This window comes from Theropithecus gelada, chromosome 10, assembly GCF_003255815.1.
Source record: "Theropithecus gelada isolate Dixy chromosome 10, Tgel_1.0, whole genome shotgun sequence".
NCBI lineage: Eukaryota > Metazoa > Chordata > Mammalia > Primates > Cercopithecidae > Theropithecus > Theropithecus gelada.
Window position 1 is genome coordinate 71422341 of NC_037678.1, and position 13038 is coordinate 71435378.

Below are 13038 nucleotides of genomic sequence, written 5' to 3' on the forward strand. Positions count from 1 at the left end.
AGCAAAATTGATGCAAACTGTGCAAGCATGAAATCTATTTTGTAGCTGAATCTAATTTTCTTGGTCCTGAGATTCTATTTCCATTGGTTTTCAAATAGTTAATTCTATTGATTTTTCAGGGAGATTACTAAAATCACTGATAATTATTTTCTTAGTGACACAGAATCTAAAAAGCACTATATAGACCTTCTCCCTCTAACTCCCCTTATCCTCATGTCACCTTACCCTACCCCAAATACTGCAATGGCAGAGTATCTACCCATGGCAGAGTAGAGAATATGTGCACTAACAAAACCAGATGCACAGAGGTGGGGTATCCACCTCTGACTTGGCTGAGCTAGTCTAAGGAAGGAAGGCTCTGTGGCCATTGTCCTTGGAAGTCATTCTCACAGGTTGGTGGTATTCTCCACTAGATGGTGCTTGAGTGGCCCAAGAGCACCCACATGCTGCTATGCATTTTTCTGACAACCTCTTTATGATCTCTGACTTTGGCAGATCATCCTGTATCTCTCAATTGGAGAGTCACCTTTCTTATCTCCACAGAAAATTCTTAATCAAGCTCCTGGTTTTCCCTTATAGCTTCTACTTTTTAAACTAACTTCTCCAACTTCACCACTACATCTCTGACAGATGAGAACATTAGAGATTCCTTGCTTTTCAAAAACAAAACAAAACTCAGCAAAACTATAAATATACTAAGGGGAAGTCTGTATTATCTCCTGCCAAAGTATATCACCCTGCATTTTTAAAAATTTTTAACTTTTGTGGGTACATAGTAGGTGTATATATTTGTGGGATACATGAGATGTTTTGATACAAGCATGCAATACATAATAACCACATCATGCAAAATGGGGTATCCATCCCCTCAAGCATTTATCCTTTGTGTTACAAATAATCTAATTATACTTTTTTATTACTTTAAAATGTACAATTAAATTATTTTTGACTGTAGTCATCTCGTTATGCTATTAAATACCAGGTCTTATTCATTCTTTCTAACTATTCTTTTGTACCCAATAACCATCCTCACCTCCCCACACATGCCCACTACCCTTCCCAGCCTCTGATAACCATCTTTCTATGCTCTATCTCCATTGAGTTCAATAGTTTTGATTTTTAGATTTCACAAATAAGTGAGAACATGCAATGTTTGTCTTTCTGTGCCTGGCTTATTTCACTTAGCATAATGGCCTCCAGTTCCATCCATGTTATTGTAAATGACAGCATCTCATTCTTTTTTATGGCTGAATAGTACTCCATTGAGTATAAGTTCCACATTTTCTCTATCCACTCATCTGTTGATGAACACTTAGGTTGCTTCTAAATCTTGGCTATCGCGAATAGTGCTACAACAAGCACAGGTGTGCAGATATCTATTCAATATACTTATTTCCTTTGGAGGGGGGGTATATACTCAGCAGTGGGATTGCTGGATTGTATGGTAACTCTATTTTTAGTTTTTTGAGGAACCTCCAAACTGTTCTCCATAGTGGTTGTACTAACTTACATTCCCACAAGTTGTGTACGAGGGTTTCCTTTTCTTCACATCCTTGCCAGCATTTATTATTGCCTATTCTTTTGGATAAAAGCCATTTTAACTGTAGTGAGATGATATTTCACTGTAGTTTGATTTGCATTTCTCTGATGATCAGTGATTTTGAGCACCTTTTCATCTGCCTGTTTGCCATTTGTATGTCTTATTTTGAGAATATCTATTCAGATATTTTGCCTTTTTGTTTGTTTGTCTGTTTGTTTTGTTTGTTTTGAGACAGAGTCTCCCTCAGTCTCCCAGGCTGGAGTGCAGTGGTGCCATCTCGGCTCACTGCAAGCTCCGCCTCCCGGGTTCACGCCATTCTCCTGCCTCAGCCTCCCTAGTATTTGGAACTACAGGCGCCCACCACTACACTCGGCTAATTTTTTTGCATTTTTAGTGCAGACGGAGTTTCACAGTGTTAGCCAGGATGGTCTTGATCTCCTGATCTCATGATCCACCCGCCTTGGCCTCCTAAAGTGCTGGGATTACAGGCTTGAGCCACCATGCCCTGCCGTTATTTTGCCCATTTTTAAATTGGATCATTAGATTTTTTTTCCTATAGAATTGTTTGAGCTCTTTATATTTCCTGTTATTAATCCCTTGTCAGACAGGTCATTTACAAATATTTCCTCCCATTCTGTGGGTTGTCTTTTCACTTTGTTGATTGTGTGCTTTGCTGTGCAGAAGCTTTTTAACTCGATGTGATCCCATTTGTCCATTTTGCTTTGATTGCCTGTGTTTGTGGGTTATTACTCAATATTTGCCCAGACAAATGTCCTGGAGAGTTTCCCCAGTTTTCTTATAGTAGTTTCATAGTTTGAGGTCTTAGATTCAATTCTGTAATCCATTTGATTTTTTATTGATGTTTTGTATATGGTAAGAGACAGAGGTCTAGTTTCATTATTCTGCATATGGATATCCAGTTTTCCCAGCACCATTTATTAAAAAGACTGTTGCTTTTAATAAACAACAGTTTATGTTCTTGCCAGTCATGCCAGTGTATATTCTTGGCACCTTTTTCAAAAATGAGTTTACTGTAGATGTGTGGGCTTGTTTCTGGATTCTCTATTCTTTTCCATTGCTCTATGTGTCTGTTTTTATGCTAATTTTACAACCATGCTGTTTTGGTTACTATAGCTCTGTGGTATAATTTAAAGTCAGGTAATGTGATTTCTCCAGAGTTGTTCTTGTTGCTTAGGATGGCTTTGGCCATCCTGCATTTTTAACCCTTTTCCCATTTTCACCCAGAGTACTCGCTGGTGGCACTTGCAGTGCCAGGGTTTACCCTGAGATAACTTTGCCATGAAATATGTCACCTTTATTATTATTTTCACATCATTCTAATATATTGACTTTGAAAACACAAGTTATCATTCTATTTGTAGCATCTTGTTTTTAGCAATGTAAATTTCCATTTACAAAATATAGAAATTCTTGATTGCTGAAAATGTCAAATTCTAGAAAGCATAGCATTCCTATGTTAATACTGTTCTCAAACAGTTTTTGGCCAAAGAGTCATTTAATGAATCCAGTTTTTTCCAAAATAGACGATTCTGATGATTCAGATGATACTGATGTTAGTTCTGTTCAAAAATAATTCCAAGAACTATTTTTTTGTATATTTTATTTTCACACTGAAAATCAGTCAGCCTCAAGAGGGTGTTAATGTAAAATTAAATGAACACAGGCAGTGAGCTGCACTTTTTTTTTCTAAACAGTAAAAAATTTTCCTGATTTTCTTGGCATCCGGTGGTATTAAACATATGTGGGAGAAATACAGCTCAGCAAACTCTTCCAGGAGATAAAGTGCTGATCACCCCTACTGGGCAATTTCACAAATATCTCCTATATTTTTCTCCTTTGGTAGTGGGGATGGGGAGGCACAATGTTACACTGGGCCTCTCTCCTCTCTCTCTCTTTCTCTCTCCCTCTCCTTTAAAAATGTTTCTTCTCTCTCAATATTTCATTTCTTATTTGTATTTCTGAATGAGGGAAAAGAGTTGATGGGACAGGGGAGTGGGAAAAAGAAGAGCACCAATAAAACCTCTTTTCCTGTTTCACTATTTTCATTCCAAATTCCTTCTATCTCATAATTGATGGAATCTTTTGAACTTACTAGTTAAAAAGTGTCTTTCTTGTTTCACAGGAATTCATACTGGGGTGATCACTCAGAAGAAAAGGTGAATACCAGATGTTGTAAACTATTGGACTGCCACAAGTGATATCTTTACACACCATTCTGCTGTCACTGGGTATGTATGAAGTGCTGCATACAGACAGAGGAGAAAGGCAATTGACCTCATCTAAAGTTAACCAAAACTTTCTCTTGGGGCTGTTTCTTTCCATCAGACCTTACAGTTGTATGGGATAATAGCGTATCTCATAAGGCCTGAGCTTTCTTTAATAATTTCTAGAAGCAGACGTTATTGTGTCATGCACATTCAGTGTTGCAAATTAATGGTCTGGTGATCTGGGTGGCATGGCATTTTCCCCTTCTCTGGTTCATCACCCATGATAGAACAGTAAAGGTGATCACTTAAATTCCTTGCTGTGCAGTGTTCTGTATTCCTTAGGACACAGAGCTTCCTCTCTCCCAGGAGCCATGAATCTCCTGATACTGACCTTCATTATCTGTGGGTTGCTAACTCAGGTGACCAAAGGTAATGGAACCCTATAAAGCAGAGATGATGGAACTAGGATGAGTTGTTGCCCTTGGGCTCCCCTGGTATCATGATGGGAAGAGAGGGAATCTACAGGAAAAATCTGGGCCAATAAAGAGCAGCAGAAATGCTCTTATTTTGGCAGCTCCATGCCCCTAGTCTCTGAGAATCTTTCTGTTAGGGATATCTAGCAAGCTGGGATGTCCTCTGAGGCATTTCTCCAAAGACAAGAATTTCCTTAATGCTCTGAGCCACCCTATCTGTCTCTCTACGTAACTATCCAATGTTAGCTCAGCCTCACTTCACTTCTATTTTGATTATTCTGTTGTATCTATTTCATTGTTGTGTCCTATTAGATCTCCTACCATCTTGAATTCTTCTTTGCCCAGAGAGTACCTTCAGAGGGAGGTCCTCATTTTCATGTTCTTAGATATGGTGAACAAGTCCATTGACAGTTTGTAGATTCTGTAGCACTATCATATGGAAGAGACAATATATATGTTTGGGGTAGAAGTGGAAATAAGTGGAGTGAAGACAGGATAGAAAGACTAGTGACCAATGGGGAGCTTCTAATTTTAGATGAATAGGAACAGTCTGTTTCCACTATTTAATAATGCTACTTTTGAAAATTGTTAACTTTTTATTAAAAAATAATACTTGCAATTGACTTATGTATCAAGAAATTGATAGATTTATAGGGTTTAAGGAAAAGAAAAGGATTTGCCTGTCCAAGAATACCAGTTCTTCAGTCTTCCCCTTCAGAATCAATCAATGTTACCAATGTCTTATATATCCTAGCAAATACAAATATACTTATTTGCCTGTGTATACTTTTTAGATTTTTTAAAAATGCAATTGCAAATGCACCATGTGAATTGTTCTGCAATGTACTAGCAATATATTAGAGACATCTTATCCATACATAAACCTAGTTCATTATTTTTAATCAATAAGTAAAACTTTGAGGAGGAGCAGATGAATCTCCTCACATTAATTACTCCGCTACTGATGAAAAATAGGTCTTTAATTATCAAAAACAATTCAGCAAGAAAAATTTGTAAGCAAATGTATGTCTTTCCATTTATGACTGGACACATGGACACACACACACACATACACACACAAATCACCTACCAGAAAAGCTGAACTACTCTTCTCTCCTATCACCAGCTGCAAGAGTGTCAGCTTCCCATACGCTCATCAGTCCTTTTTGTTTTTTCTACTACATTCTTCCAAGTTTTACAGTCTAATATGTGAAAATGATGTCCTGATGTTTGAATTCATGATACTTCAGTTATAAATGAGTTTGAACATCCAGTCCATTAGATTTCTAAACTTTCTTATCTTTATATACTAAGAAATTTGGCTTTTGTTAAATTTGGAGGTGTTACATGTTGCCTAGAAAGATGCTATTCATGTCTATTAAATGGTTAAAACTGTGCCTATGATCTGTTATGTCTTGATTCACATGTTGATGTAATATGAGTTACAGAATTAATATCTACTTTCACTTCTGATTATAAACTGCTGTATTTGTTGAAAATTTGGAAATTTTGAAATTGTAAAGAGGTAAAAAAAATTATAAAGAAGTTAAAAGAGACAAAATATTTTTGATCAGTTTTTCTTCCTCAGTTTTCTTGTTTGAATAAAAATGTATAGCATACTTATAGATTTTCTATTAAACTATTAGTATTTTCCCACTTACTAAATATTTTCCAAAAACTATTTCCAATGACTGCATAAAATTTTATAGAATGGATACTGTTTAAATTACTTAGCCAAATTTTTTTTGCATAAATAAGTGCATTTACATTTTATAGACAAGGATGGCTAGCATAACATTTCTTATACATAAATCATTCAGCATAAAATTCCTGGAGATGTAGTTTTTTCTGTCTGCTTCATGTATTATCAATTTTTGAATACTTGCCAAGTCCTAAAAATGAAAGATTATATTTAGTTAATTTTTATTTATGTCTGTGAGTAATGGGGAAGTCAAACTCCAAATACATGCTTAATGTATATTTAACTTTTCTACAAATTGTCTATGCTTCTTTTTCTCTTTTATTTTGGAGAGTTCGTTTTCATTTCTTTTGATTTAGAGATTTTCATTTTTGTGTTCTCTTACAGGTTTGGTTTTGAAATTTAACTATTTAGTCTCTCTGGGCTTTATATTATGTGTTTTCAAGTGAGATAGCCCCTGATGGCTTGTGAAGCAACTTTTTACCAAGCCAAGCTATCAGTGGACTGCTATCAGTAGATATATTTTAAGTTGTTGCTAGCTGATTTTATATCTGGTATGTGTGGTAAGAATTCCACACATGGGATAATGTTTTGGCTAGATGGCTCCCCTGCTTAGAAACATGCAATTGCTAGTCATATTTCTAATTTTAGAATTTTGAGATACAGCTTGATGAAGATCACATGTCCTAACAACATAATAGTTCCAGACTGAAGTTCTTTGAATAAAATGACTATTGTCACTCTAGAAAAAAAATTATGAATTATTCTCAATTGCCATCATTCTACTGCTTAGACCAAATTCTTGGAATTATCTTTGATTTTTCTATTTCCTATGACACTCATATCTATTAGGAAGTCTATTACATCTGCCTGCAAATTATATCCAGAATGCAATTATTCTCGTCACCTCCATTGCTGCCACTCTGATTCTAGTCACCATCATCTCTCACCTGTGTTACTGCCATAGCTTCCTCAGGATCTCTGTCCTTCTGCTCTTCCCTTCCACCCTCTTGTGAAGTACACATAATGCATAATCCGCTTACACTGGAAGTCAGATCATGTACTTTTGCTCAAAACTCTGCTATGGCCCCCTCTATACTCAGAGCAGTAACCAGAGTCCATACAATGGCTCACCTGGCCCTGCAGGATCTGGCCCTTATGACCTCTCTCACCTCATCTCCTACTATTATAGTCCTTGTTCACTCCGCTACAGCCACACAGGCCCCAGTGCTCTTCCCCAAACATAGCAGACTTACACAACCCATAGAGCTCTGTTTGTTTCCTCTGCCTAGAATGCACTTGCTGGTGTGACTAATTCCTTTACCTCCTTCAAGCTGTTTAATCATCACCTTGTTACACAGGCCTGTGCAACTCCTGTTTATGAATCTTCTATTGCCCTTACATCTATTCTCCCTTCTTTCTGCAAACCATTTATCACCTTTTCATCTACAAAATAAAGTACTTTGTTTTTTATTGAGGTAAAATATACATATATAAATTACCATCCTTACCATGTTTTTACCATATTTTCATGTATACCTGTTGGCCATTTGTATATCTTCTGTTGAGAAATGTCTACTCAAATCTTTTACTCATTTTAAAATCAGATTATTTGTTTTTGTTTTTGTTCGCTATGGAGTTGTTTGAGTTCCTTATGTTAATATATTTTTGGTTGTTAATTCCTCGTCAGACGGATAGTTTGCAAATATTTTCTCCCACTCTGTGGGCTATATCTTCACTTTGTTGATTATTTCCTTTGCTGTGCCCAAGCTTTCTAGTTTGACGTAATCCTAATTGTCTGTTTTTGCTTTGGTTGCCTGTGCTTTTGCGGTCTTACCCAACAAACCTTTGCCAAGACCAATGTCTTGAAGTGTTTCCCTAATGTTTTCTTCAGGTAGTTTCATAGCTTCAGGTCTTAGATTTAAGTCTGTAAACCATACAGTCTAGCAGGGAGTGCACTTGCTTTTTATTGTCTATCTCTCTCTGCTAGAAAGTCAGCTCCATGTGATTTTTGTCTGTTTAGTTCACAGATGTACCTCAAGGGCCCAGGATGGTGCCTGCACCATAGAAGGGGCCCAAAATTTTGATGACTGTGTGGTTATAGCCTAATTTAATAATGGAGGGGATAACATAAAAGCAGTAGGAAGGAATATAAGTGAGAAACAATTTTGAAGAATAATTGACAGAACAAGGCGATTCAAAGACAAAGGGGAAGAAGATAGCCAAGATGACATATTTCAAGTACGGATAATGCTGGAGAAAAAAATTAAGATATAAATCTTTGTAGATGTGAGGAATGAAGAAGCAAGGTTAGAGTTTGTCTGGCACAAAATAAGTGGAAGGTCTAGACTTGAAACTTACAGAAAATTCCACGAAGTACAAAGTAAAATGGAGCCAGTAAAATAACAAAGATAGAATAAATGACTCTAGAAGAGCGAAGGTAAAATAAATAATCGGTGAAGTTGGACTAGAGCCAATATTTCCCAGAGGATAAAATATGAACCAAGTTATTGTGAGCCTAACACAGATATACATACATACATCTATATATGCTTTATATATATTATCACATTAAATTCAAGCAAGGTTGTTTAGAAAATTACTTGCTCTTCTGTACATATGCCAGGCTTCCTCCTCCATAGAGCCTTATCTCTAGCTGCTTCCTCTGCCTAGAATATACTTATCTAGGTACTCCTTGGGCAATTGTCTTGAGAAAGATGATCAGGCAGTTTACTGCTTGATAAATGAACATACAATGCAGCACACTGGTTTCCCTTTAGATTTATATCTTCACCCCTCAAATAAGTAGTCACACTGCTTGGAAATCCTACTGCATTTTTCTTGTAAATGAACCTTCCCTCTTTTTCTTTCTTTTTTTGAGACAGAGTCTTGCTCTGTCACCAGGTTGGATCGCAGTGGCCCGATCTTGGCTCACTGCAACCTCCGACTCCCTGGTTCAAGTGATTCTCCTGCCTCAGCCTCCAGAGTATCTGGGATCACAGGCACGTGCCACCACATCCAGCTAATTTTGTATTTTTAGTAGAAACAGGATTTCACCATGGCCAGTCTGGTCTCGAACTCCTGAACTCAGGTGATCTGCCCGCCTCGGTCTCCCGAAGTGCTGGGTTTACATGTGTGAACCACCACACCCAGCCTGCTTGTTTCTTTCCTCATTGCTTGCAAACACCATTTCATTCTTCAAAACAAACCTGAAAGGCCTCCCTTAATCTTACATTGCCCTCTAACAAGTTATTTATTTCTCTGCTTTTCTTTGGAGCTAAACTTCTTCTTTTTTTTTTTTTTTTTGAGATGGAGTCTCGCTCTGTCACCCAGGCTGGAGTGCAGTGGCCAGATCTCAGCTCACTGCAAGCTCTGCCTCCCGGGTTTACGCCATTCTCCTGCCTCAGCCTCCCGAGTAGCTGGGACTACAGGCACCCGCAACCTTGCCTGGCTAGTTTTTTGTATTTTTTAGTAGAGACGGGGTTTCACCGTGTTAGCCAGGGTGGTCTCGATCTCCTGACCTCATGATCCGCCCGTCTCAGCCTCCCGAAGTGCTGGGATTACAGGCTTGAGCCACCGTGCCCGGCCTGGAGCTAAACTTCTTAAGAGTTTCATTTACAGATCCTGCATTCACTTCTCTCTCATTCACATTTTGACTAACTGCAATTTAGTTTCTTTTCTCACACCACTCGGAAGCTGCTCTCCTCAGTATGAAGTGACCTTCATACTACTAAAAGCATGGACACTTTCCTGCCTTCATCTTTTTTTTTAACCTCTCAGCGGTATTTGACCACAAAATGACCACTCTGTTCTTTAAGAAACAGTCTCCTCTCCTGCTTAATGTAGTCGCATCAGATACAACTTTCCCTATAACCTTTATGCATTTTCTGTTTTCGTGCATATCAGCCCAACCTGCAACTGTCAGTATCTCCCAGTCTTTGAACAACTGCTTGTGAAATACCCCTGTATATGGCAATCCAGAAATGCCAGAAAATTATCAGCTGTCTCCGGGATCATCTATTAACTATGGGGGAAGCTGGATAAATAGTCCAGGTCCTTTGAGCCTCATGTAGAATAACTTTGGGGCTTGGTAATATTTTTTTTTTCCTGTGGTAATTCCCTTATTTGCAGTTCAAGGCTATTATGGGAAGAAAACAAATGATTTTAGTTCTTCAAGGTTTTTCTGTAACACTGCACCATTGGGACCTGATGCCCAATTAAACATTTTTTTAAGTTGTTTGGTCTTTTTTTAAAAATAAAAACTAAATGCTATTTTTGCTTTTACTTTTAGTTGACATGTAATAATTGTTCATACTTAGAAGATGCAGAGTGATATTTTGATATATGTGTACAATGTGTAATGATCAAATCAAGGTAATTAGCATATCTATCACCTCAAACATTTGTCATTTTTTTATGTTGGGAATATTCAGAATCCTCTCTTCTAGCTATTTGAAAATATACAATAAATATTGTTAACTACCGTCACCCTATAGTGCTGTAGAACAGCAGACCCCTTTTGGCACCAGGGACCAGTTTCATGGAAGACAGTTTTTCCAACGGGGTGAAGATGGTGGTGGGGATGGTTTCAGGATAAAACTGTTCCACCTCAGGTCATCAGGCATTAGTTAGAGTCTCACAAGGAACACACATCCTAGATCCCTCATATGCACACAGTTCACAATAGGGTTCATGCTGTTATGAGAATCTAATGCCTTGGCTGATCTGACAAGAGGTGGAGCTCAGGCGGTGATGTTCACATATCTGCTGTTCACCTTTTGCTGTGCGGCCTGGTTCCTAACAGGCCATGGACCAGTACCCATTGGCTGCCTGGGGGTTGGGGACCCCTGCTATAGGACACTGGAAACTTTTCCTCCTATCTAGGTGTAATTTTCTATCTGTTAACCAACCTCTCTCTATCCTCAATTCCCTTCCCAGCCTCTAGTAATCACTATTCTACAGTCTACTTCTATGAACTCAACTTTTTTAGCTCCTACTTATGAATGAGAACACGTGGCATTTATTTTTTTGTGTCTATTTCACTTAACGGAATGTAACATGTCCCCCAGGCTCATCCATGAGTCTGAGGCTTATTTGTAGCCTGGCTGCTGGGCTTCCCTGTGGGATTGTCCTCTGAGCAAACAGAACACAGCCATGTTGCTGGCCAGCAGTTGATAGATGATCTCATGATAATAACAGGTTATAACTCACCTTTTATTGGATTTCTTGCTTTCCTGATTTCTACATTTCTCCACTGATTTTTTTGAGGGAGGAATTTTCTCTCAACTAAACTATTATATTCAAATCTTTGCTGGAGCTCTGCTTTGCTGGGGGTCTGCTTTAAGACTCTAGTGTCTTATTCTCCCGTTCTGATCTGACTTATCTTATTGGTCCTTTTAACTCGTTTCCTCTTATCTGATCTCTTATCTTATCTGATCTCTTAATATTGAAACTCACTAGAATTTAATTCTATTCCTCTTTTTTTCTCATATTATTTCAACCCACCATGGTTTATCAATTTCTGTACTTTAAATGCTATCCGTAAGCATCACATTTATTGATTTGCATATGTCAAACCAACCTTGCTTCCCAAGGATAAAGGCTACTTGATCGTAGTGGGTAAGCTTTTTGATGTGCTGCTGGATTCAGTTTGCTACTATTTTGTTCAGGATTTTTGCACTGACGTTCATCAAGGATACTGGCCTGAAATTTTTTTCTTGTGTCTCTGCTAGATTTTGGTCTCAGGATGATGCTGGCCTCATAGAATAAGTTAAGGTGGAGTCCTGCCTTCTCAATTTTGGGGGAATAGTTTCAGTAGGAATGATACCAGTTCTTCTTTGTATATCTGGTAGAATTCAGCTGTGAATCCGTCTGGTCCTGGGCTTTCATTTTCATCCTTTCTGTCCAGGTTTCGTATCAGTCTAAGTATCCTCTCTCTCTCTGTCCCTGTCTCTCTTTTTCTACCGTCCTCCTTTTCTCCACATAACTTCTTTAATGGCACATGGCACAATTTTAATATACACTTTTTGTTGTCCTGTTTGTCTCTTTCAATGGCTTTTTGTATTTGACATAATATTAGTCTAGATGTCAGTCAGTATAAACTTTTGAATGAATGAAAAGTTGTTGTGTTGATGCCAGAGTTAAAAATTTGACCTATATTTTATTCTCTACAGGTAGCTTTGAACCCCAAAAATGTTGGAAGAATAATATAGGATATTGCAGAAGACGATGTTTAGATACTGAAAGGTACATACTTCTCTGTAGGAACAAGCTATCATGCTGCATTTCTATAATAATATCATATGAATACACTCGACGACCACCATTTCGTGTGATTCACCTAGAGGATATAACATTTGATTATAGTGATATGGGCTCTTTTACTGGTTCCCCAGTATCTAAGTTGAGTGATCTGGTAACATTTGACGCACGGGGAGAAACCATGACCCCCAAGACCAATACTCCCGAGACTACTATGCCACCATCCGAGACCACTACTTCCAAGACTACTATGCCATCATCCAAGACCACTACTTCCAAGACTACTATGCCACCACCTTCTCAGATGGCTCTTACTCATAATTAATTAACATTTACTTCTGGTATGGAACAACTAGAAATACTGCTGGAAATACTATCCAAAGAGCTGATTCTACCAATCTAATTTCACCTGGAAAATTCCATCAGGGATTGGATGAGCATGGGATGGACATAGTTTCTACTACTAAGACAACAGCCAAGACAGTTGCCTTGCAATTAGAAACATGTAGACAGAAATGTATAGAAGATACAAGGATTCTCTTATTTGGACTTAAAGTCTTTATCTGTCTTCCTCTGATGTACTAAAATATGTGAGCTAATTTTTGTCTTAAGTGAACATTTGTATGTCTATGTATTTTTCCATACCAAAAACAAAAACGAAGACCATTGTTTGGAGCTGCCTATTATGTCTAAGACAAGAATTTTTACTTTAACAGTGCCTGGCCCACTGCTATCATATATAGGAGAACATATAAAAGCATATAGAAAGACGGTTCCAGACAAATGTTCCCTTCTCTACCCTCCACCTTTTATTGTAAGAACTTACAATACTTCTGT

General features: G+C 37.8%; 1 protein-coding gene across 1 annotated transcript; it reads left to right on the plus strand.

Annotated features, from left to right (window-relative positions):
- The first annotated feature begins 4107 nt into the window (after positions 1–4107).
- Positions 4108–12757, plus strand: DEFB125 (defensin beta 125). Its single transcript, XM_025400332.1, has 2 exons — positions 4108–4197; positions 12114–12757. Exons 1-2 carry the CDS (start codon positions 4140–4142, stop codon positions 12524–12526), a joined length of 471 nt encoding a protein of 156 aa, XP_025256117.1. The 5' UTR covers positions 4108–4139; the 3' UTR covers positions 12527–12757.
- The last annotated feature ends 281 nt before the right edge of the window (positions 12758–13038 follow it).

Excerpts from the sequence above, each read along its gene's own strand:
- DEFB125 (XM_025400332.1), top strand. The coding sequence starts at position 4,140 with ATGAATCTCCTGATACTGACCTTCATTATCTGTGGGTTGCTAACTCAG. Across the intron at positions 4,198-12,113 it reads GCTAACTCAGGTGACCAAAG|GTAGCTTTGAACCCCAAAAA; the intron begins GTAATGGAACCC and ends TATTCTCTACAG.